This window comes from Cygnus olor, chromosome 2 (assembly GCF_009769625.2).
Source record: "Cygnus olor isolate bCygOlo1 chromosome 2, bCygOlo1.pri.v2, whole genome shotgun sequence".
NCBI lineage: Eukaryota > Metazoa > Chordata > Aves > Anseriformes > Anatidae > Cygnus > Cygnus olor.
In genome coordinates, this window is record NC_049170.1 from 25392192 (window position 1) to 25417352 (window position 25161).

A 25161-nucleotide genomic window follows, 5' to 3' on the forward strand; every position below is an offset into this window, starting at 1 on the left:
GAAGAGTCATGTATCAGTGAGAAAGCTGAGAAGGGAGGCATATAAGAGTAAGAAGAAAATGTACCTTGTGATTGCTATTTTTTTACATCTGGTTTAAAAAATCATCTTGATTCAAAGTGAGTAACTCCAAGCAAAAGAAAAATGCCATAGTAATTCATTATTAGTTTCTCACTAATCAGCTTGCTTTTACAAGCACGGTTGCATGTTTGCATACATAATTTGGATGCACAGTTGAAATTGTAACCCGCACAAAATTTTTAGTAGTGTAAGTACTGAATGGTAATGCAGTCACACAAGCGTGATTATTCAGCCAACTGATTAGTATATTTGCAAGAATGAGCATTTTCCATTTCAATAATAAAAGAAAGGGAACACACAGTAAAAACATGGAAAATGTGATAAAATAGGCTTGTTACCAAATGAAGTCTTGTGAGCTGTTCTTAATTTGTAAGACTGCCAATATTCAGATCTGATTTATGGTAGCTATACTGCCATTACAAAAACTTTACTCTTTTTTAAGAGTATTCACTACTCTTATGCCAAGAGATACGATGCAGTAGGTTTGAATAAAAACAGGACTAGCATCCACTAGCTGGTAATTAACTCAGCAAAGGCATTTTCTTAGACTTCCAGGCCAGGGTACTGCAGAACAATACTTATTTTGCTCTAAAACATTAGTTGAAATCAGTTAATTAGTTAAGACATCAATTACTCAGATAATGGAGCATTGCCTGTCAATACTTCAGTGACCATTGCAAACAACCCTTGGTCATTGATCAGCTGGGCAGTTTCAACAGTGCAAAAAACCCCTAACTCTTCTTGGCACATGGCTGGCCGATCTGGAAGCCGGGCTGCCAATTAAACTGCTTTGATTAAAGATGTAACCTGCTCAGTGGGAAGTGCTGAGATCTCAGTGCTGTCAAACTGTAGCTACCCTCTTAAAGCACTTTGGAATTTCCCCTTGAAATTGTGTTTAAAGGTCTTAGCTTTTGTTTTTCACGCTTAGACAAACGTGGCATGATGAAATGGAAGGTTGGAGTCTGGAGGTAAAGTGGAAATTGTATAGGAATTGTACAGGATTGTATAGGAAACAGTGGAAGAACTGATGTAGCTCACATCTTTTTGCTTCCTTATTCCTTTCACTGGAATCAAACACCAGCCACCAACATGTGAATTGTTCTGTCACAACCGTATGCAGAAGTCCTTGTCTTTAAGCTACCACGAGTGCACACAGGCTTTAACTTACTGTTGATGGTCATGCTGCTGCTGCTGCTGCTGCTCGGGAATATGCTGAATAACTTCATAAACTGTACTAAGCATATCCTGGCCTGGGACAGTGGCAGAGCCAGGAACAGAGTGACTTGAAACCTAAAAATAGCAAAGAGTGTTTCTGCTGTAAGTACAAATGGGAAAGGTTCAACAGAAATGAAACTGGTAATGTAACTTCTCTTTCTCTCTCACACACACTTTAAAAACAGAATATCCCTTCATCAACATTTTGGGCATGGATTTAACAATTCATCTCTATTAGTTCACATTTCATTCTGGGTAAATTTTCATCATGTTTATAGTAATGCAAGCAAAATTCAATTAGGATCTAAGGAGATTTAGGATGCAGCTTTTGCATTTAATATAACAAGTACTTTATATTACTATTCCACAAGTCAAGGAAGGAACATTTAATAACAGAAGATATAAGTAGGAGAATAGATAGTAAAAAAGGAGAAAATATTTAGGGAAAAAGCTCAGTATAGAACTCCCACCAGCATGTCAAAGTGAGAGAACTGTGAGAAATTTTCATAAAAAAGTAGTAACGAAATTGTCCAATATGTTATGTATACAAATCACTTCTTATGCCAACACACCTAGACTCGTAATCCATAAGGATTTCTTTCCATATCCAACCTCCAGTTCTTCATTATCTCCATTTTCTTATTTTTCCATTTTTTGCTAGCGAAAATGAATCAGTGGATCAGATGCTGACTATATCTGCAATGTCACAAATCTGAGTAGCTAAACCAGGGGAGCTTCTCCTGTTTCTTGAAATTATGCTGGAGATTAGAATGGATTTAAGTACTTGTAAATCCACTTTGCTGTGGTCACCTCTCCTTTCTGACTTACTAAGGCTCTGATTCTGCAAGATACTTAAGCAATGATCAGACTCTCTGATACGATCAGCCCTAGGGATATCGGAGGATACTCAGGGCTGGTATGATTTAGGTTCTGAATTCTGTGTTTGCTAAGCCTCTTATTGTCACAAGCATTCACAGACCCAGTTTGGCCCCTCCATTTTCTAAAAGCTTTCTATCTCTGGTGCTGTAAAATTCTGTTCTTACACTTTTACTATAGCAGTCTAGCTCTTGAGTGTCTGTCAATCGTCTAATCCCAACAGAGAAAGGGTTTACTACCTATGGTTGTTTTTGTAATACATCATGTATGGAGAGAAATAATTACAATAACAAAATAGCCTTGACTATTGATGAGCCCCTACATGATTATGTTTAAGAGCTGTCCCTTACCTGACCATCCTGATGCTTTCCAAATGCACAAGACTACCGCCAGAAATTTTCCCTAACAGGAAAGTTCTTCTTGTACTTCCTTCAAGTTTCAGACTGTTGCCCCCAAATTCTGTGGTCTGATTTCTTGGTTTTCTTTGTCATTTTCCTAGAATCACTGAACCATAGGATCATAGAATGTCTTGGGTTGGAAGGAACCTTAAAGACCACCCAGTTCCAACCCCCTGCCATGGGCAGGGGACACCTCCCACCAGACCAGGTTGCCCAAAGCCCCATCCAGCCTGGCCTTGAACACCTCCAGGGATGGGGCATCCACAGCTTCTCTGGGCAGCCTGTGCCAGTGCCTCACCACCCTCTGAGTAAAGAACTTCCTCCTAGTATCTAATCTAAATCTCCTCTCTTTTAATTTAAAAGCATTCTCCCTTGTCCTATCATTATCTGCTCAAGTAAAAGGTTGTCCACCTTTTTTTATAAGCCTGCTTTAAGTAAAGAAAAGCTGAAATAAGGTCACCCTGGAGCTTTCTCTTCTTCAGGCTGAACATCCCCAGCTCTCTCAGCCTGTCTTCATAGGAGAGGTGCTCTAGCCCTCTGATCATCTTCGTGACCCTTCTCTGGTCCCACTTTAACAGCCCCACACCTTACTTGTGCTGGGGGCCCCAGATCTGGATACAATACTCCAAGTGAGGCCTCACAAGGGCAGAGCAGAGGGGGACAATCACCTCCCGCCCCTGCTGGCCGCTCCTCTCTTGATGCAGCCCAGGACACAGTTGGCCTTCTGGGCTGCAAGCACACACTGCTGGCTCATGTTGAGCTTATCGTCCACCAGAACCCCCAAGTCCTTCTCTGTAGGGCTGCTCTCAATGAGTTCTTCTCCCAGTCTCCTCATTCACTTGGGATTGCCCCAACCCAGGTGCAGCACCTTGTATTTGGTCTTGAACCTCATTAGGTTCATGTGGGCCTATTTTTCTAGCTTGTCCATCTTACACCACAGCAGAATAATGGCCAATAACAGCATCTGTACAGTCACAGTGCAAATAAATAGCATATGTACTAGAGACTTTTTTCTGCCAACAAAATGCCTGTGCTTAAGTCCTCCCTTGCTATACATGAAACTACCAAAAGAATTCTTGTGACGTATAACTGAGATTTATTTTGTGTATTTTTACAAACAATACTTTAAATATCTCTTGAGGCTTTTCTGCACTGTCAAAGTTGTATGTTGTGTGAGCAACAATACAGAGACAAGGGAGTATGGTTCACTATTACTCATCTACCCAACACTACCGATATTCTTTTAACATAGGGTAACTGAACTGAGATTGTTCCATGTAGAATTTGGGTAGTTCCCTCCTGCACCATGATGATACATGTACTGAACTAGTAACTTAGTAAAGACAGAGAAAGCACTGAGAAAACAATAGTTATGAACAGGGTGTCATAAAAGCAACTATGAAAAGCAGCAGAAATGAACTGACAAAAGGATTCTAGTGCAGACATTTGGTACTCCTTAAGAAACAGAAAAAAAACGATCAGTTCGCAACATAAAATCACATACCCTAGAACCACTGGCATGATCAGGAATAGCAACAAATTCATAGATCCCAAAATCATCCAACGCACTTTCATGTCCTAAAGTTAAAATGAACAAACATGAAAAACATGTCAAGATGTAATATAAATCTGGAATAGACAGTTTAAATATGGATGGGAAAACTCATTTGGCCTAATTTCAAAACAAAACCAAACCAACAAACAGCTGAATATTGGATGCTTGGTCTACTTCAAACCACTTTAAACCACTAAGATGGCATGGAGCAAGGCAGGGCAGCTGTACCTCTGGTGTGCACACTGCTTGGTGATCTCCAGGGCCTCAGACCAAGAGCAGAGCATCCAGCTGAGCTCAGTTTTTTTCCATGAGCATGGTTCTTGGGCAGTGGAGTTTTATGATACAAGCCCAATTATAATATTTTATTATGATCTCAAGATTTTGGTATTGCTTGGTGCCATCAACATTCAGAAGTTTAACTTTAACTTACATGAACAGCTTGAGTTCAAGCCAGCAGGATGCATACTGCTGTGAACTCTACACATGAGCTAAACCCATGCTGACCTGTTCTCCTTTTGGTTTTATCCTAAGAAAGCTAGAGTAGAGGTGTACAGCCCAAGCTAAAAACACACTTCCCTTCCTTTCCTTCCTTCTTTTTGTATGTAGAGATGCTATTTTTCAGTAAGAATGGATTTGACCTTATGCTCACACTTCTTTCATTAGCATTACCTGAAAATGTCTGTGCCTTTCTGTAATCAGCCTCTGGCCTAAAAAACATAAACACGCTTTTTAATTTGATGTCACAAGCCAAGGAGAGAAAATTAATATGACAAAATGTAATTCTTGTAATGGAGAGGATTTCAAAACCAAAAAAATGATTTTTTTTTTGTACCTGCTCTGCAGCTTCTGTCGTATCACTGAAAAGAAGAGAAAAAAAGAAAAAATAATTCTTTATGTTCTAATATTTCAGAAGAATAGCCAGAACATGCTTAACTTTTACATACCTTTATGTGGCTGATACCTTTTCCATATGAACAGAAAGACCATAATTAGGATCAAAAATAATGAAATTCCAGTTATTACTGCAAGAGATGACAAAGATTTTCCTTTGTGGGCCAGCTTTTCCAATCCTGTGTCAAAGAAGATGAGTACTGCATTTAGTCTCCTGTTCTGTACAAAGTGATATTCCAAAAATGAAAAATGCATCTTTATAAATTCATACAAAGCTAGTATATAGGTATGAAATTGATATAAATTTTAGTTTCCTGTGAATTGGTAATGATTCCCCACAAATCACCTAAGTTGGGAAAGCAATGATAAGCATACCAGAAAGGAGTCCAGAACAGAATGGTACCTAGAGCTAAATGAAGGTCAGTAAACATAATCCAGGAATTACAGCACCACAAAAAGTAAATGAATGTGTTCTGGTCTTAGTCACAGAGACTCTGAAGTGCAAAGAAAACAGGTGACAGAACCTGTAGGTACCCAGGAAATCAGGGGTGAACCAGGAGCAAGGATCAGGTCTCCACAGTGATGGAATCACCGTGGATTAACAGCAAACCCTCTCCTCTGTAGGTTGTTGTTATAGGATATGGATTTCCACTCCGCCAGACCAACAGACATGTCAAACAAATCATGAGGTGAGATAGTTTTTTCTTCTTCTAATAAAAATGCATTTAGCTGGTTGTGTTTGTGTCAGACTGTGTTAGGAAATAGCAGGAGACTATCACGCTTTCAAAGCACTCTATTTGCAAGCCAAGACTGGAATTTGGTAGCTTCCAAAACTGGCTTTCCGAAACGCAACGAATGCCATCCTGTCCCACACGGGAGTCCTGCAGGGACAGCGGGGTGTGTTTAGAGTCAGCAGGGCTGGACAATTTCACATACACACAATTATATGCCTCCCTGGTATATTTTACCGCCTGATAGAGCAGCCTGCATTTAGCTAGATGGTAGGGCAGAGCCTCACTCCTGGCACCACAGCAGACAGAAGGCAACAAGCTCCCTCATTTCTAGAGCTAAGGGGTGAGGTATCTGCCTGAGCATGGCTCTTGGGCAGTGGAGCTCTATGATACAATTTTGCACACCTCAGAAATTGGTAAGGTAATTGTGTGCTGTACAGCATTTGAATTAACACTCAGACATCTGTGTCAGAGCCACCTAGATGGCATGTGGTGTGTCAGATGTGCTGCAGCTTCTCACAGGGACCATAAATGAGTATCTTCCCCTCTGCTTCAGTGTTTGGCTTTCCGTGGATCAGCACAGGTTTCTATTCATGTCAAAGTGCCTACAGATGAAGTTGCTCTTCCTCTCCCTGTAGGTTATTAGGTCTTCATGAATGGCTGGAGCCAGCACCTTGTATCTACCTAGCAGTCCTTGTGTTGTGTACATTTTCTACTTCATGCATGAAAGGGTGATATGCTGGTCACCAGCACAACTGCTATTTGTCTCTCAGGTTGTCTGCCCTTACTTAAATAAATAAAATGAAATGTCTTATAAAGTGCAAATATCACAAAGGTAGTGGTGTGCAGGCAACAACACTGCAGAAACCATGTTTGATAGTACCAAAGTTTGACTGGCTTTGCTAATAGAATAAAGAATTATAATTACAGTGATCAAGCAAGCAATTCCTAGACTGAAAACTATCAGGTGAAAATAGAGAATACCTAGGGAAAAAGAAACCAGTGCAGATTATGTAAAGCTGGAGTAGCCCAGACACTGATAGCTTCATCCATCCCACACTTCAGGTTGTTCAATATGCAGGAGACTGCAGGACACTTTTTGCTAACATAGCACTGAAGGCAGAAGACAAAATTGTCCAGGGGGCTTGTCATGGGACCAGAGGTTAAGACAATACCTGTAACACTTAACACAACTACCCTCCTGTCCTAGGGCTGCATGCATGTCTCTTTCCCTCTGTGTTTACTCTTCATTTACAACCAATTGATATTGATCCTTCTTTCAAGTAGTTTGTGCTGGATGGGAGGGAAATCATCCCAGCTGTAGGAGTTGCATAGTAGGAGGGAACAACTGAACTGCTGTAGTTTTTCTAAAGATTTTACATCACTGACAGTCTGGTTATTTATCAAATCCCATCAGAATCTAATAATTTATGTTCGCTTGTATTCATGTCTATATAGATACATGGGATTTATTTCCTTTTTCTGATATACACATTAGCAGCACTTTTCCAGCAAGATTTACCGATACAACGCGAGCAGAACATATACAATTATATACACAGAAACATGTTGAAAACACCTACATAGTACTTGAAAAGACAGGAATTTGAAAGTTAGGAAATGCCAAGCACAGTTGCTTGTGTACTCTTAATTCCCACCTCTTGCTCTGAATGGTGTAGAATTCGTTAATTAGAAGCCATGTCACAGTCCACACATGTAAATAAATGCTGTGTATTTGCCAGTGCCAGTTTTATTAACACAATTCAGATGTGCATTATTTAGCTGGATGTATTTCCAGCACACCTATGGACTCCTATACAGAGCCAGCATCTACTCACATCATGTAACTCAGTGCCATTGTGCTGGCTTTGGGTGCAGTGAGAAGTTTTGGCTACTGTGTGGATTAAATGTGTGGATTTCAAACAAGATGCATCCCAAACATTTAGGAAAATAAATCTCTGCAATTTCACCATATTTTTTCTTATTCTTTCAATGTACTTCTTTCATCAAGAAACAAACAAACAAAAAAAAACTTGGAAAGACATCTGAGACCTTAAAATCCTCTTTAAAAATAATAATTTTAAATTTAGACTCAATAAATCTTATCTCCACAAGCACATTTGTGCAGAAAGCAAAGAAGTGGTCTTTACATGCATTTAATGCTCAAACTGACTCAGTTTGAGGACTGAGAAATTACTTGTGTAACTAATGAGATAGATCCTATTATTTTAAAATCTAACTAGTCTTGGACAAAACCAGATTGTGGTTAGTGCACTTTTTGATATAATTGTAATTTATTGATAAATTGTTGATGATTTTTTTTATTAATTAGGTAGCTGTTACTAGTGCCATAGAGGTGAGTTTCAATCTGAAACTAAGGTTGGATTGTAAGCTCTTCCAACCCATTGATGTTCCTATTGCTGCTTAAATGGCATTTCCAGTGTTTTGAAAGGCACAGTCCAGGCTCTGTAACTAGGATCATAGGAAGAGGGAAAAGGCATATGGAAGAGAATTCATAGCCTTTGTTTAATTAGTTTAATCCCATAAAATTTTGTTAATTCTGTAAATTCTGCTAAGCAGGTTAGCCTGAGCAGGGTCACTGAGGTTCAGCCTGGTGGGTGAATTCATACCTTTTATGTTCAATCAGTGCTGCATTGCAACAGGTGGCTCAACATCTGGATTTCGTGCTATCTGAATAAATATTCTTCAGGAAGAAATGGCTGGAGAAGGGGGACTTTTTTTTCCCCCCAAATACACAGGATAAAATATTTTGAAAGCTTTATTTGGGTAAAATATTTGTCAGTTAGGAAATGTATGTTTTTAAATGCAACTAAACATGAAGTTCTGGATTTTTCCCTCCTTTGGGGCTTTAAAAGGAAATCTCAGCTGAATTTCTTATTTCTTACTGATGAATATACACATACAGCTTCAATGAACTTCCTGGGGAAATGTCGTTCTTATTTCTAATGACACATAGCTCTGTTTGCATTTTCTTTCTCCACTAACTGTAACATTTAAAATGCAGCATTCTCATTGCAAAATTGCAACCTGTCTTCCTTTCAGCATACTTAACCCCAAGGATTTGTGATGATTACATACCAGCTTGAATAATGGACATCTGCTCACCTTGTTTACCTTACTAACAAATGGCTGAGCTCTTTGTTCTGCACAAGCAAAATTGCTTTGTTAAATTTCTAAACTGCAGTCGATTACATCTTTTTGAACAGTAATAGCACATGGTCCTTATCTGAAAATACTTGTATTGATCCTTGTTAATAAGAGATATCAGAGTGCCTCAGTATCTTATTCTTAGCTGTGTGCTTCTGCAGGTTTCCTGAAAAATTGCTTTTTGCTCTTTAACACAATCTGATGCAGGAATTGAGGTTTATAAATTATGGGAAACACAGGAGACATGCTCAGCAGAACATAGTTGCCAGTTCATAGTTTCTTAAATGTGAAAGCAAAGTAATTTTTATCAAGCAGATTGTAATTCATTCATCATCACAGCTTGCATTATCACCATATGCTAAACTGAAGCTCTTATAATACCTATCTTCTCACACTGGGAAGATATTAAAGACCCTCCTGCTGGTAGTCTGTGACTGGTTACTTTAGCCAGTGATGTATGATGGAGACTCTCCCATGTACTGACCCACCGTGGGGCCCCAGGGCTCACAGCTCCTGAAAGGCAGAGAATGAGACAGTGAGCCTTGGACAAAATCTGCCCTTGGCAGGAAACGCCCACCCTGGCATCCAGCAGGATTTTTGCAATGTTTTCTCCATTTATTGTTATCATTTTTAAAAGCACAAAGTAAGAAACAGAGCAAGAAACATATAATTCTGCCATGGTAGTTGTCATGATGAGGTTGCCTACTCAGGAAGTTTTTCTACTCACGGGATAAAGCTCCAAATAGCCAAATGTATTTTAGTGTCAAACTGCCACAAAACTTCAATATCTCAGGGGGTCTTGTCCCAGGCTGTGACACACTGTGAGTAAAACCTTCATCCCATTGAATGGCCCCAAACCCGTTAACTACATTGTTAGAAAGACCTCACTTCACACATACATTCTCTCTGTAAGAACAGATTTCTTTTCCTCGTATTGACACTCTCGTCAGATGTTATAGTAATAGCAGGAACCAATCTTCTTACCTGCAGAAGTAATGATCACTGTGAAGTGAGTTTCATCTCGTTTTCCAGTCACGTTGTTGAAAAGCACGGCACATATAATCTATTGTCTTCTGGGACACTTTATCAGATACCACTTCCAGGTGGGGTCCGTATTGATTACCTGAGTAGTGTTGTCATCCCTTTGAATCCATGAGTAAGTATTTGGTGGATTTGAGTCTGCTGAGCAGTCAAACAGTATAGCTTCCCCTACGTCAACTGTGAACACTGCCCCTACATTCAGACCTTTGTCTGACTTAACTCTGAGTCCATAAGGTCCATCTGCATTGAAAAAGAAAAAGAAAACATTGTGGAAAAAAATAAAATAGAAGTACACATTTAAACTTTAGGTAAAAGCATATCTTTAAACTTGGAATCTTTAAACTGGACTGGTCTGTAGAATGGCTGTCATTAGATTAAATTATTTCAATTAAAAGACTTTCAATTCAATAATTTGATCTTTACCAGGTTTATCTCAGACTACACCAACTTAATGCTGATCTAATCACTGTTCAGGGAAACAGCACAGGTCTATGTTCAGTACCATAAAAATAATGAAAACTGATCACAGTTGGAAAAGTTGTGAAGTAAAGGAGCAATTTTTCATGTTCATACTAGACCTTTTCTACTCAACTGCCAAAGTTATTGGTATAAGTAATCTCTCTGCATATTTAAAGGTGAATAAATGAGCTTTGAAATACATAAATAGTCACTGTAATACTCAGCAGTATAATAATTATTTGCATAACTATCCTAGAGATATACTTTAGAGTGGGGTGTGCCTTAGATAACTTCATAAAATGTTTTCAATAAATGACTGCTAAAATAAGTTTTAACCTTCCCTTATTTTAGTATGTTTCTACTGCTTTGACATTTAGGTTTCTTTCAAGAGCAAGCCCTTGCACCTTACTCCAGACAGCTAGACTTCTGAATATAGTTAGAAGAGACACATACTGTCCAGCTGACATGTGCTCATTACTTAGATAACTGAGCAGCTAAGTATTTTTAGGGTAATCTTCATAAGAAAATGGGGAGGTAAACATATATTTAAGTACAATAAGTGTATTTCCCATGCTATTTTAATAGATCATATAGGATCCTGTTTTTTTCCATCTTTACGTGTTAAAATCTATTTTTACAAGGGTCTGAGTATAGAAAATAATGTAGAGAATAAAATAATAAAAATGTGCCTTATTAAATGACTTTTTCCAGTCAAAAGAACCAGTCATTTTAGTGCTGATAATTCTCTAAGGGCTTCCATGTGCAATCAAACCGTACAGACCTACTACCGACAGATGCTAAAAGAAGCCAAAAGACACTATGCAGTGTCACAGAAAAGTTCACCCAGAACAGCATAGCAAGAAGACAGATAAGTCAATATTATTTCCATTTTAATGTGATCAAGTAATATTTCCACATTCCTATGGTTGTCTGGAAGCATTAAAATAATGTAGCTGGTTTTGAATGTGAAATATATTGTCATATCAAGAGGAACACTGGCTTCTTTCAGATTCTCTATTTCTTATCAGGAAATTCAGGCTAACATTAGATTTACCGGTAACATGTACGGTTCTATTTATTATCTGCCTCACTTTATGAGAGTGACCTCTTCTTCAAGAGCACATAGCAAGCTGCACACAGGCTGTTTCATGTGTGCTTTTGTGGTTTTCTTTCCCAATTTGTGAAGGTTTAGGAAAGAGAATGGAGACTATGACACAACGACCTGAATGTAGTCCATTTTTAACCACACATGCCTATTTTACAACTTACAGTTGTCAAGATTTCTATTTCCTCTACTTATGTCTTAGTGATAAGCTTTCTGCAGTCTCATTTTAAAGAAGACCCAGCATCATGTGTGATATTTTGTTGGGCAACACAATACAGATCCACATAAGAATGAATTAGCTCTGCTCTGAGCAACATCACAGGTGCCACTGAGAAGAACCAAGGCATTTTTAAAAATCTAGCAGCTGAGATGCTCCTTGTTTACAGGCTCCATAACTCCTGAGTCATTTGCTTTACTGTACCCAAGTGCCACTTCACCCTATGATAAATACTTCTGGAAAGTGCAAACCTGTCACCACTGCTTTAGTGTGGCTGAGTGCACCCCAGCTAAAGATTTCTGTGTGCGCAGTGCCCAGTCACCACACCGGCCGCTCACTAGGACTTGCCCCTTGCTTTTTTGTATGGGAAAGGAGAGGGATGTAGTGAACTTTGACTTTTTCATAAATGAAACTAAAACCCCTCACACTATTTATAGGAGGGAACATGATTTTTTTTTTTTCTTTTTTTTTTTTTTTACTTTTCAGAGTGATTCAGTGATTCCTCCTATCCGACCGTTCTTTCTGCTATTAGCTTTTATTTTCACTGATAATATAACCTTTGGCATATGTAAACAGAGATTAATGGTAAGAATAGCTGACAGGCCTCTCTGTTCCCTCCCTATGGTGGGAGATTGCTGCAGTCTGCAAAAGAATCAGGATTGAGTTCTGCTTCATAGCAGTGCAGCATACACAGCTGGCACTAATGCAGAACCACGCTTTGGTATGAAAGCTGCAAATCAAAAGAAACGATTAAAAACTCTGACAACTGCTGTTGCAAAACAAACAAACAAAAAAACACCAAAACTTTTTTTTTTTTTTTAAATGAAATAGTCAAATATTGTCAAGGTCTGAAAAGTAGCTTCACCTCGGTGAAGTCCATCCTTGAAGAAGTTACCATCAGATAATTCTTCAGAGTTTGGATCAGACCGTTGCCTCTCCTGGACTTTGCATACGTCACTGTGATCCCTAAACACTAGGTAGCTGAGGGGCATATGCAGCTTAAAGTATGATTCTGATAAGCAAATAATCAGCATTTTCCTTTCTGAGACTAAATATATTCTGGATTCTGAAAGTCCAAAGGAATGAAATCCCACTTAATCTATTAACTTCAACTCCATCACTACAATACAGCTGTTTCTGTTGCAGCCTCCATGACAACTTCTTCTTCTCTTGAAATAATTAATTTCTGGATCAAGCTACTGCAATAGCGATGTTGTATGGTGCATTATCATAATGGAGGAGTGGGACAATATTAATGAAGAACAAAAATATCTTTTGATTCTCAGTAAAAAACAAAACAAAACCAGAACGCCTGCCTTCATGTATCACCCAGTTCTACTTCTTTCCTGTTTCATTCTCAACAGAAACAAGCCTCTCATCTCAGTGCAGCTAGTTAACTAAATGACTTGTAAAATAATAAATCACCTGTTCTGGGCAACAATTTACTGCTCTGTGGGAATATTTCCAATTGCTCCTATCTCCACGAGACTGTTGTAGTTTCTAAGCAGATGGCAGGTATTTACCGTGAGTGACCTTTTTTTTTTTTTTTTTTTTATCACTTACAGTAACTCCCCCCAGCAATGACATATGGCACATGGGGATCCTGGGGCCTATCCCGGAGTGTTATTGACAACTGCTGGGTGGAAGACAAACCACCTCTGCAGGCAGAGGTTGGACGGGATTATGGGACTTGGTATAGCTCAGGAAGGAAGGCCCCAATTCCCATCACAAATTTGGATGTAAATAGTAGTGCAAGCACTGCAGTCTTTCAGGATTGCATTGTTTTCTCTTCATATGTATTTTTTTTAGTATATATTTTAAGTTGCACACAAAGCAAATCCTTGATTCTGATGAAACAAAACGTATATTCTGAAAATACAACTACTTATAGTGATATCTCCATCTGTGGAGAAAAAATGGAATCTGAGATATTTTAGTATATCAGCATCACCCAAGCAAAAAAGTGTTCTAGAAATGTGGACAGAGAAGTAACAATGAAATTTTAAAATTCTGCTAAGTAATCAGTTGAAAATAGGTTTTCATGTAGAACTTGGAAAGGGTTTTCAAATTTGCAGGAAAATATGTGGTTGGGTGAGGGGGGGAAGGAAGGAAGCCGTACAAGAACTGAGACTAAGGGGCACACACCTTGTCAGTGCAAGTGTCCCAGACAGCCACCAGTGCAAGAAATGCTCTGGAGCTAGTTGTGCACACAGCAAATCAGAAATCCCAACACTGAACAGACAGTGCCACAGATTAACACAGCAGTCAGAAAGGTGTCAACAGTGCATTTTCAGCTTGCTTAGAGATAATTTTTGCATGATTTGCAAAATGGTTTTTTGCAAACTTTGCAGCTGTCTTAGAGATCATTTAAGTAAACATCTTAAAAGAAAACCATCATAAACCCTTAAAATATTTCATAGCAGTGTTCTGCAAGCAATGATGGCCAAACGTGAGGCCATCATAGCCTGCTCTTCATGGCCTATTAAAACCATTTTTTTTTGTCATGTTACTCATCTATTTTAGATCCTGGTGTTATTTCCAGCCACAGACACTTAAATGACAACTTTTGACTGAAGGGGTTACTCACATGCCTAACTAACCAATTGAGTATTGACAGGATCATGAAATTGGGTTACCAGATCTTCAGAACAGGAATCTCCAGGTGGATAGTGTTCTTAACATCACACCTATATAATTAGCTTGTTGAGAAGTTACCTTTCACAGAGATGAGGTGCATTGAAGAACAAGGTATATTCGCAAAGAGACTTATTTTCTTTTATCAAGCTAATATAGCTGAAAAATATAGCTGGGTTTGGGGTACAGAAATCTCTCATTGTGTAAAACAGAAAGTTTCAAAATATGCAGAAGATGGGTACTCTTTCTTGGCTTCAGCTTTTCCTTAATTGTAGAGTAATTGTAGAGACTGCCTAAAAATCTCATTTCACTTACAGTAAACCATTACACTTTCCACAGCACTGCTTCTTGGGGGACCTATGCAAATCAACAGTAACAGCAACAAAATAATAAATGAATTTGAACCAAAACCTAAAGTGTCTCCGAACTTTGCAAGGATCAGTATGGGACCATATATGGCACAAAGGAAACCTTGGGACTGTAGGACTGAAAGGGATGTTTTGTCCCACTGAAGTCAGCCTTCCACTACAGTAAACTGTCACAGTACAGAATCCCATTCATACACTTGTCAATCCATGGCCATAGTAACGTGCACAGCTCTTGCAGAACCTCCTTACTCCAACAGCTAGAAAACATCTAGTTTCCAGTCAAAATACATGGCTACACAGGTAAACTTCATTGATATACTCCCAGTCTTTATGCTGACATCATTAATGAAAGCGTTAAACAGGACTGGGCTCAAAATTATCTTGAGGAATCATCAAATCATAGAATGGCTTGGGTTGGGAGGGACCTTAAAGATCACCCAGTTCCAACTCCCCCAGAGGCAGGGACACCTCCCACCAGACCAGGTTGCCCAGGGCCTCATTCAGCCTGGCCTTGAACACCTCCAGGGATGGGGCATCCACAGCTTCTCTGGGCAGCCTGTGCCAGGGCCTCACCACCCTCATTGTGGAGAATTTCCTCCTAACTTCTAATCTAAATCTCCCCTCTTTAGTTTAAAGCCATTCTAACTTGTCCTATCCCTACACCCCCTGACAAAGGGTCCCTCCCCAGCTTTCCTGTAGGCCCCTTTAGGTACTGGCAGACTGCTATAAGGTCTCTCTGAAGCCTTCTCTTCTCCAGGCTGAACATCCCCAATTCCCTCAGCCTGTCTTCATAGCAGAGGTGCTCCAGCCCCCTGATTACACCCTTGTGGCCCTCCTCTGGACTCTTTCTAACAGGTCCTCGTCCTTCTGCTGGGGGCCTCAGAATACCACCACCACCAGTTCTTCAGCCTGGTACTTCCTGTGTTCAGCTTTTGGATAATGTTTGCTCTTTCTACTTTGATCAATATTTTCATGTATACCTATCTGATTGGTTTTCTTTGAGTCACACTTCCTCCAGATTTGATGATGCCTGTATGGTGGGACACTTGTAGTTTATATGTTGATTCTGCAGTTCATGCTGATCTCCACAACTCCATATCACAGAGTGATTTTTATTACACTATTATAAGTTATGGCTGCTACAAACAAGCTTGTTTTGAATGCAGGCTCACATATAATGTTGACTCAATAGTTTTCTGCCTCTCTTCCATAGTTGAGGCACTCTTTCCAGACAGATCTTTTATACAAAGGTAATTATGAATATTTCATATACTCACAATATGGTTGGTGCAATTTGCTCACTTTCCATTGCACTGACAGGGTTGGATACCAAACAGCTGTAATTCCCAATGTCCTCTTTTACAACAGGAACAATTAGAAGTGTAGCATTGTTTGATGAAAAGATAGTTAGGGCCAGCATGGAGAAGCTTGCCATTTTTCATCCACTGGTAAACTACCCTTGTGCCTTTTCCCACGGTACATTTTAATGTGATATTCCCCACGTACTCCACTACCCCAGAGATGGCTCAGTCTGTACAATTGGTTGCGTGACAGGAACTAAAATAAAGAGATATGAAGAGTTATAAAAGTGACTAGCCAGTACATTACAGCCTTCACTGCTAAGACAATGCAAACACCAGTCATCATCCTCTCTGGAAAGTATTGATATTTCAAATTGTATTTGTTAAATATGGTTAAAGGTTGAAAAAAGAATGCCATGCTCTCAGCTGGTGACTGTAAGAATTGTTCAAGTATTTAAACAAAACTAGACTGTTTATATTACTGCTTATAAGACAAAGGCTGCAGTTGGGTATACCAGTGTCTCCAACTCTGGTCCCATAAGCAAATTCCTGTGGCCACAGCAATGAAAAGAGTGCAAAGGATCACATTGCCCACAGTGAGTGACTTCCCCAACAGTGCTGCCTGTGGCTTGGCTGGCACCGGGACCCACTGAAACACACTGCCAACCCGGTCGTGAGGATGACTGCAAACTGGCACAGGTGTGGGAGTGAAATGGCAGCTGCAACTTTATCACATTAACGTCTCATTCATTTAATTGTTTCAAGCCAAACAGCTACAGTGCTCCCTGCACATAATCCATAAACTGCAGTTCATTGAAAATCGATATGTCCTTATGACTGATAGCATAATGGAGCCTTATGAAACAATATTTCATATATTTGTCATATTATTTATTGGTTTCTAGATTCCTTAAATGTTTTACTTATGATCAAGATATAGTCAGTACATTAGTTTGTTTAAAGATGGCTTATGCATTCCTCCAGCAGAAGTGGAAAATAACGTAACAATAATTGGCATTTATTCATGCACAGTTGGAATAAATAATGCACTATCATAATTGGATTCCAAGAACCAGTAGGTGAAAACTACAGAAATTTTACTTTCAAATGAAGTTGTTACATTTTACTAACTTACCATCAACAGCTACTTGAATCTTTTCACTGGCAGCTATTGTTACATTTCCACGGACATTGACTTTTACAATATAGTTGCCCTCATCACTGATACGTAACGGATTGATCATCAAACGCATTAGGTGGCATGAGGGTAAACTTGTGCTGATATTCCAAGTCTGGTACTACTGTCTGGTTTACAGAGCCAAGCAAGTATTTTGGATTACTTTGAGGCCTCTCAAACAGCCAAATTATTTGGATTTCACAAGCTGTAGTGTTGAAATTGTAGTCAACAGTAAGCTGGAGAGGTTGCCCCTCAATACCATGGATTGTATGAGATGGTACTGTCAGCTTCAAGGCAGAACAAATACCTGCATAAAAATGAAACCAAACAAATAAACAAACCCAAAACACAAATGGGAACACTGGAAGAAACAATGAAAAATTCTCACAGAGAAAAAATTCTCAGAGTTAAAACTTTTTTTTTTTTTTTTCTTTATGGTAATGATTCAGATTTCAAGTAAGAAATGGGAAAACTCTCCTTCGCTTCAGTGGAGTAAGATCTAGTTGCAGAGCTCCAGCTTTGAAATACAGGAAAAGCCAAAGCTGGAAGGATATTTGTGATTTCTGGTTAGGTTTTTTTTTTCCAGTTTTTGCAAGTTTGATGAAAATGAAGAAAGGTGAATTTACCTTAATGTTTAAAATATTTTCTTCAAATATATTTTCAATTTGCAGAGCTCCTATTGTCTAATAGTCTTCAAACGCAAACTCAATTTCGAGGATTTTTTTTTTTTTTTGGTGTGTGTTTATTCAGGAAGAACTTTGTTACTGTTACTTTGCCAGTTATACTGAGAAATCAATGAAAAAAATCTAAGAAGGCCCACTTTCACAGATTGGTGTGATTAAAATGACAGTAATTAGTCATTACTATTGTCTGCACTGTACCCTTCAGACTAAATTCAGGAAAGATCACTAATCTTGTAAGAAAAAGCAAGAATTAAGGTTTTCTGTTGATATGCACGAAAGCAACATTTCCAGTCCCTGATGACCTCCAAGAGCACTGCCTCCTTCAGGGTGCAAAACAGCCGCCCACCCTTCAGTTAATCACCAGCTTTCCCAGGCTTTATTTTAGAACCATTTTTCATCGTGTCATCCTCAGGCAGATTTACAGAACATTTTTAAAACTTTACCCTTAGGACTGTGTGATCAATTTCCATGCGAACTTTTCCACGGTGGTGTGAAGCATTGCTATTAACGAATTGATTTCCCAACACCATTATAAGACTTCACAGATGAGGAATTGAAGCACAGAGCAAAATAGCAGCAAAAATGTCCACTAATTTCAGATCATCAGTTTGAAATATTAATGACTGTATTTTTCAAAGCATATACAAACAGCTTTTAATATGTTCGAGATGTAACTCCTATTGACTTCAGACGCAGCTTTGAGGGCTCAGCTTTGAGAGCTCCGTATTTCTGAAAAGTACACACTGCAAGTGCTAAGTCAAATGCTGGGAGAAAAAAAAACAAACAACAACCCCTTATTAGTGATAACATGTTGATAAATCTGGTTTAAGTAATCTGTCCACCACTGTGTAGGAATGTGCTGGAAAGAGAAAGAATGGGTTTCCCAGGGACACATGCTGTGCTCACACCATGCACCAGTTATTCTGAATATCTGTAATCAGGTAACTCTCCTGCTGCAGTACATACACCCTCCACCTGGACGGTATCATTTATATAATTTCCTCAGTTAGATAACAGCAGAATACAAAAATATCAACTCAGTTGGCCATATGACGTTTGTATATCTTTTGGGGGCTAGAAACTCCAAATTTCACTGCCCGGCTGTTTACGACAAGCTAATAGAGAAAACTGGAGCTGTGTATCAGGGCAGGGCCATGAAAAGAGGTTGGGGGCTACAGTTGCAGGTGGGGAGTGTGTAATGGCAGCAATTAATGCTAGAGACCCTCTGGAAGGGCATGACAAGCAGCGGAGCAGGGATGTGTGGGAGAGGACTGGCTCGGGGTAGCTGGCAATGTTGTCCATGCGGCTGAAGGTGCTGCAAAAAACCCACCTCTGAGATACTGACTGTTTGCAGGAAAAATACACATTTGCTAAGAAACCTCTCGTCATATACTGCCTGTTCAGCAGCTGATGAGTTTTATAGTCAATGAAAAAGAGGGCTACAAAGTCTACAAAAAAAAGGAGTCATTGTGTAGCTGTGTCCCCTTTTCAGAAAGCTGAACAACACTATACTGAACCATACTCAACTATACTCAACTTCAGACGATGGCTCACAGCATTTCTGAAGATATGGCAGGGAAACCAAAGGAAAACATCTTGGTGCAGCTACTGGGGAGAAAGCTACAGGGGAGAAAGCTATGGGGTAGAAAGCATATAGCTATATGAAGATGGTGAAATCCCTTAGCAGAAAGACTCACAAACCTACTTTCTCAGGGCTAAAGAGAAGCAGGCAGAGGATTTCAGGTTGCACAGACACCAAGGTGGAAAGTACATTAGAGGGTCAGCTGAGGCAGGAGGAGCATGGGACAAAAAGGAAGGAAAATTGTAGAAAAGATACTGGGAGACTTAAGTGGAGGATGCACAGGAGCATGTTAAGCACATGCTTAACTTTTTCCAGATCAAAAACCTGAAACAGCTGAAGTACAGGAATTGAAGCTTCCTGTGTTACTTCTTTTAAATATATCTGTGGCCTGTTTTTTTTTTTTTTTTTTTTTTTTTTTTTTTAAATGCTGCTCAACTCTTAGGACTACCTAGATTCTAGTTAAGGAGATGAGTTTTACTGGTTATTGTAACACTTAACAGAGGTGAATTCCCTCCCTGCAAACCTTACGATGCAAATCAAACTGCTGCTGTCCATTTAAGAGAATAATTCCTCAATAAATCCTTCACAAAATATTTAATGTTGAAAATATATTTCATATGACCAACTAATACACTTCAATTTTTTAAATCTCCTTGAATGAAGTAAAAGACATCTCTCACAAATATGGGAAATCTGTAAATGATCAATTAAGAGATCTGGCCATACCCTTCCTCGCTAAATGCATGACACTGCTCACTTTTGGGGTTTATCTAGCTGCCAGTAAGTGATCGTGCTGTAGGATAAGAAACCAGTAACAGCTGCAGTGGTAATCATAAAATATGTATTACTATTGATACTTCTCATAGATCTGTGCAGAAAAGGAGCAAGAAACAAGCAGGTCCATTGAGCAGGATAACTGGGGACACCAGTACAAAAGCTATCACCATCACAGAAGAAGATAAAAGAACTGTGGCTGGAAAATTTTATTTCTTCTTGGTTAAAAAATGTGGGAATAGAAACCTTAAAATGTGTTCAGCCTGGATCCACGTAATTCATGGGGAAAAGCAGCTCCATTTAACATTGTGAGCTCAGTTAGGAGATTCTTTTAGCAAAGACAGGCGAAGGTGAGGGAAGAAGCCCTGCTTCCCCCTTGCCAGCCATCCTGTTGTTCATCAGGGAGCAGCTTTGGGCGATTTCATCAGGCTTTCACCTCCGACTCTGCTGAGGTGGCTTCACAGGGAGCCACCGGCAGGCAGCTCCCCACGGCTGGCAGGCTGAGCCTGAGGCTCGGAGGTGTCACTGGGCAATGACGTTCTGCGAAAAGGGCTTTACAGGAGCACTGCTGGGGGCTCCTGCTTTAACAGAGATCAAATCTTTTGCAATCTGGAATATTGGACTAATTTCATAAGTTTTCATTTTTTGCTAAATTAAAACTGAAGACTTACAACTAAACCTTGAATTAGTCTTAATAGTGAAATCAAGTTTATGTGCTCTTACTTATTTCTCATCGAGCACAAATTCCATATAACTCAGACTTATTCCTATAGCTTTCTACATATAATACAATACACATTTTTCAGAGAGGATGGAATTCCCCAAAACAGGTTTTTTACAATGCCCATAAGCCAAGCGGGTTGTACAAAAATGACCTCCATTTGGAGCCCAGTGTTTTGCTTCCATCTCACTCTGCTGTCATCAGTATTAGCAAGCACAACAGGATCGTTATTGACACAAAACAAGGACTGCAGCTTTAGTTTAAATAAAAAACTATGACATAACTTTTGAGTTTACTGCGTAAACTGAAACCTGCTTAGCGAGGTTTTATTATTCTCTGAATTTAACATGCACATCTCCTTGTCACAGTGAGTTGGATTCTCAACTAAGTTTTACTTAAGTGTTCATTTAGCTCCCAAGGTCTCCAGAAACCCTCAGCTTGGTGTAAGATATCATTAGGTATGTGGCAATAGTTTTGACACTGTTTGCAAATAAGTTCATTTGTGGAAAAAAAAAAAAAAAAAGAGAGAGATAAATGGACCAGGAAATCTGCTACTCCTCTACCCCTTATTTCTCAGGTATGCTCTTCCCATGGTTGGCATTTTTGCCCAAGAACAAGTTTTACCAAGCTTCATTAGTTGACTTGATTCTGCCCTCTGAGGTCAATGTCTTTGGTGGTCTTTGTCGTGCCTCCATGCATCTGATTTTTGTCATGACAAAAAGTACAAGCCACACATTTCCCATAGTAGGAAAGGTTTCTATCTGAGTAAGACTATCAGAAGAAACTTGCTAGTGAACAACCATGTACTCCAAAGCATTCTGTTTGCATGCCAATATCTCTTGTAGGATTTTAATCAGAAATGTCCAACAAAGTAGTAATGTAGGTAAAAAGTGAATATTCACCATATTCTTATCAAAAGGGTTTTTCATTTTTAAAGAAGTCTGATACTCTTCATACGAAACTGCAGTTGTTATGAAGCCAAAGCTCTGGACAAAGTATTAACTCAAAATCAAGGAAACTAGGACCGTATATGAACTTAGTGGGAAAAAAAAAAAGAAAAAAAAAAGCCCTTACACATGAATTAGTAAAGGACGTACTACATTTGTAATGCTATATATTCCCTCTGGTGATATTTACAAAAACAATTAAATACAGAAAATTTAAATTACAAGATTTTGCAGAAATACAACTTTATCTAACATTTGATCACAGGATCTTCCTGTAAAAGGGCACAGAATGCCTATTTTTTATCAAGTGCACAGATAGCAAATGTACCATTATGAAAACTGCATCCAAATATTGAATAAATGTACTATTAATGCAAGACATTCTTCAGTTGACTGAAATCTTAATTTAGTTTTAGTACTAAGTGCGTTTAAATATTATATATAAATTTAGGTATTAACTTCAAGTCATCATAATAAACGAAAAATAACGTATTAGCACTGTCTGAACATAATGCATTTTTAAACAGATGTGTAACACCTTCTCTGTAAACTTTGGTTCAGAACCTGTCAAGCCTTACTTGTTAAAAAGAATGCACTTTGTATATCTTACTTAATAAAACATGACAATATTTTTTATCAATGCCCATGTTTTATTTACAGATTATGTATAGCACTATTTTTGTCAGTTTCTAAAAGTTTTAGCTCAATTCATAAACAGAGTAACACAATCATTAAAAACTTTTAGGCTACATTCTTAAAAGAACACATCTGACAATACAACAGAAATACTTCAAATTTAGGAGTATAAAAGCAAGCCACATTTCCACAATGAAAATCAAATATAATTCATACTGTTTCTTACCTACAAGCAGAAAATATACTTTGCACTGTAAGTCACAAAATAAGTTGGCTAAAGGGCTCCATGAAAGCATCCTGCCCCATACAAACACCACCTTCTTCTCAGTGCTAACTCAGAGCTTGGACCAGCAGCTGCTAGTTATTTGCAAGGAAAATCAGCAATGAGTTAACAGGCCCTATCCTGTCCCCAGCCCTGTGTGATTTGAATATGTGTATACAAAGAACAAAGGGAGTGGAACACCTGTTAGATGAGCACCCATCTTCATTGCCTCTGACTTTATCATAACCCTTCCCCAGGAGTCACAGTAAATATGACAGAGAATGTAATAAATGAGGTGCAGAATACAAAGTACGCTGAATTAATAAATTAATGAACACAATGAATGTACAGGTTATAGAGGCATTAGCATCCTTCAGCTACACTGTTTCATAAAAATATTATGCTGCTAGATAGCTCTGCTTATTTCAAATTAGAATTAGCATTCAGGTATTTCTTTCTTTCTTTTTTTTTTTTTTTTCTTTCTTTTTTTTCTTTTTTTTTTTCTTTCTTTCTTTTTTTCTTTCTTTTTTTTTTCTTTCTTTTTTTCTTTTTTTTTTTGTTCTTTTTTCTTTTTTTTTTTTTTTTTTTTTTTTTTTTTTTCTTTTTTTTTTTTTTTTTTTTTTTTTTTTTTTTTTTTTTTTTTTTTTTTCTTTTTTCTTTTTTTTTTTTTTTTTTTTTTTTTTTTTTTTTTTTTTTTTTTTCTTTCTTTTTTTTTCTTTTTTTTTCTTTCTTTCTTTTTTTTCTTTCTTTCTTTTTTTTTCTTTCTTTCTTTTTTTCTTTTTTCGATAAGATTTTTTTTTTCCAGTGACAGCCTCCTGTTTTTCTGTTACAAAAAATGCAAAAGAACTATTACAAAGCCATGCCTAAATAAATTTCTAGCATTTTCTAGCCCACAGCGCTTTTTTTTTTTTTTTTTTTCCTTTAACATAAGCTTAATAGGGGGATGATTTTGTTGCCTTTCTATGAACAACATGTAATGTGAAGTGCCCATCAGGTCTTCTAACAAAGAGTCCTGTGGCCAGAGTGGACAACTTACTAGAGTTGTTGAGTTAGCTGCTGATTACTGTTTATTCTACATGAACCTACATCAGTTTAATATTAAGACTAATGTATGACCTGGATTCTGTCCAAGGCTGTCACTCACTGTACAAATCTAATCAGCGACAAACCTGGAACCCTCCCACAGTTGCATGAGCAGTAATAGTTTGCAACAGCAAATATTTGCATCGACAGAGGTGGTTTATCCATAGAAAACACACTTTAAGTTTTCCCTATACAATACTTAGGCTGTTATGGATTAATAAATACTAGGCTTGTCTGTACCCTGCCTTATGAAGGAGAGACGCGTAGCAAGGGATTGCTTCTCCTTTTCACACTGCGTGCCTGTGCTGGTCTTACGAGCAGGGGGCCTGCAAGGTGCTAAGCCTCCAACCGCAGGACTGAACACTCAATTTATACTTCTGTTAAAGGGAGGTGAAAACACCCAGATCCTTCCAGAATTTTTAGCAGCTCCATATAATCAAATTTAAGAGACACGAGGGTTATTTCAGGTTATCAAAAGCATAGTAGAGTGGTCCCACAGAAATAACGTCATCACCTGACAGAAGCCTGTAGATTAAGAGAATCTTGTGCATATTCCCAAGGGCTTCAAGTGCCCACCGCCCTGCCCCTCCTGAATGCTGTTGTTTGAAACCTGTTTAATCCACTTAACTGTAGTCTAGATATATCAGATTGCAACCTTTTATAAAACCCTAGTTAGAAATGATTACTCGATTTCAACATGTAATAAAATATTGGTCGTATGTTCCAGCTAATTTCTAACCAAAGTGAATGGGAGCCTTCCCACTGGGATAAAATCTGTGTTAGTGTTCTAAATGTCCTACGGTCCTATGTGGGCAACGAAAATTAAAACAAGCAAACAAAACCCCCAACAGACTAGCATAGTTATATTTTTCAAGTAAGTGTCCGCCCTTATTCCAGCATTTGTTTATACTCTTGATGTCATTTGTTTATACTCCTGATGTCATTAATATGCTGCACTTTTTTACACTAAATAACTCACACTAATAAAACACTAATAAAATGGAAGCTAAAACCATACATAATTTTCGCATAAAACTCTGGTTTGTGCTGGTTGTTAAATGTCATTGAGACTTAATGTAAATCAAACCTCACTCATTTCTTTTTAATAAAAGACCATTAAAACTGCATGAAAGCAACTTTATTTGTAGCTGTAACATCCTGAATACTTTGAGTATTTCTGCTAATTTTAGTTATTACTAAGAAATAATTTTGATGTGGGCTAAGCTTCTTAAGGACCTTCTACAAGAATAATTATGGAT

At 38.4% G+C, this 25161-nt stretch overlaps 1 protein-coding gene across 1 annotated transcript; it reads right to left on the bottom strand.

Annotated features, from left to right (window-relative positions):
* Positions 1-687: 687 nt before the first annotated feature.
* On the bottom strand, positions 688-23299 carry HEPACAM2 (HEPACAM family member 2). Its single transcript, XM_040549588.1, is given in 16 exon segments — positions 688-1142; positions 1247-1368; positions 4072-4145; positions 4792-4829; positions 4955-4979; positions 5067-5192; positions 9897-9957; positions 9959-10032; positions 10035-10193; positions 15826-15827; positions 16014-16139; positions 16141-16258; positions 16261-16293; positions 17173-17285; positions 17287-17521; positions 22784-23299. Coding segments are annotated over 16 exon segments (1536 nt in total). The 5' UTR covers positions 22854-23299; the 3' UTR covers positions 688-982.
* Positions 23300-25161: the final 1862 nt, after the last annotated feature.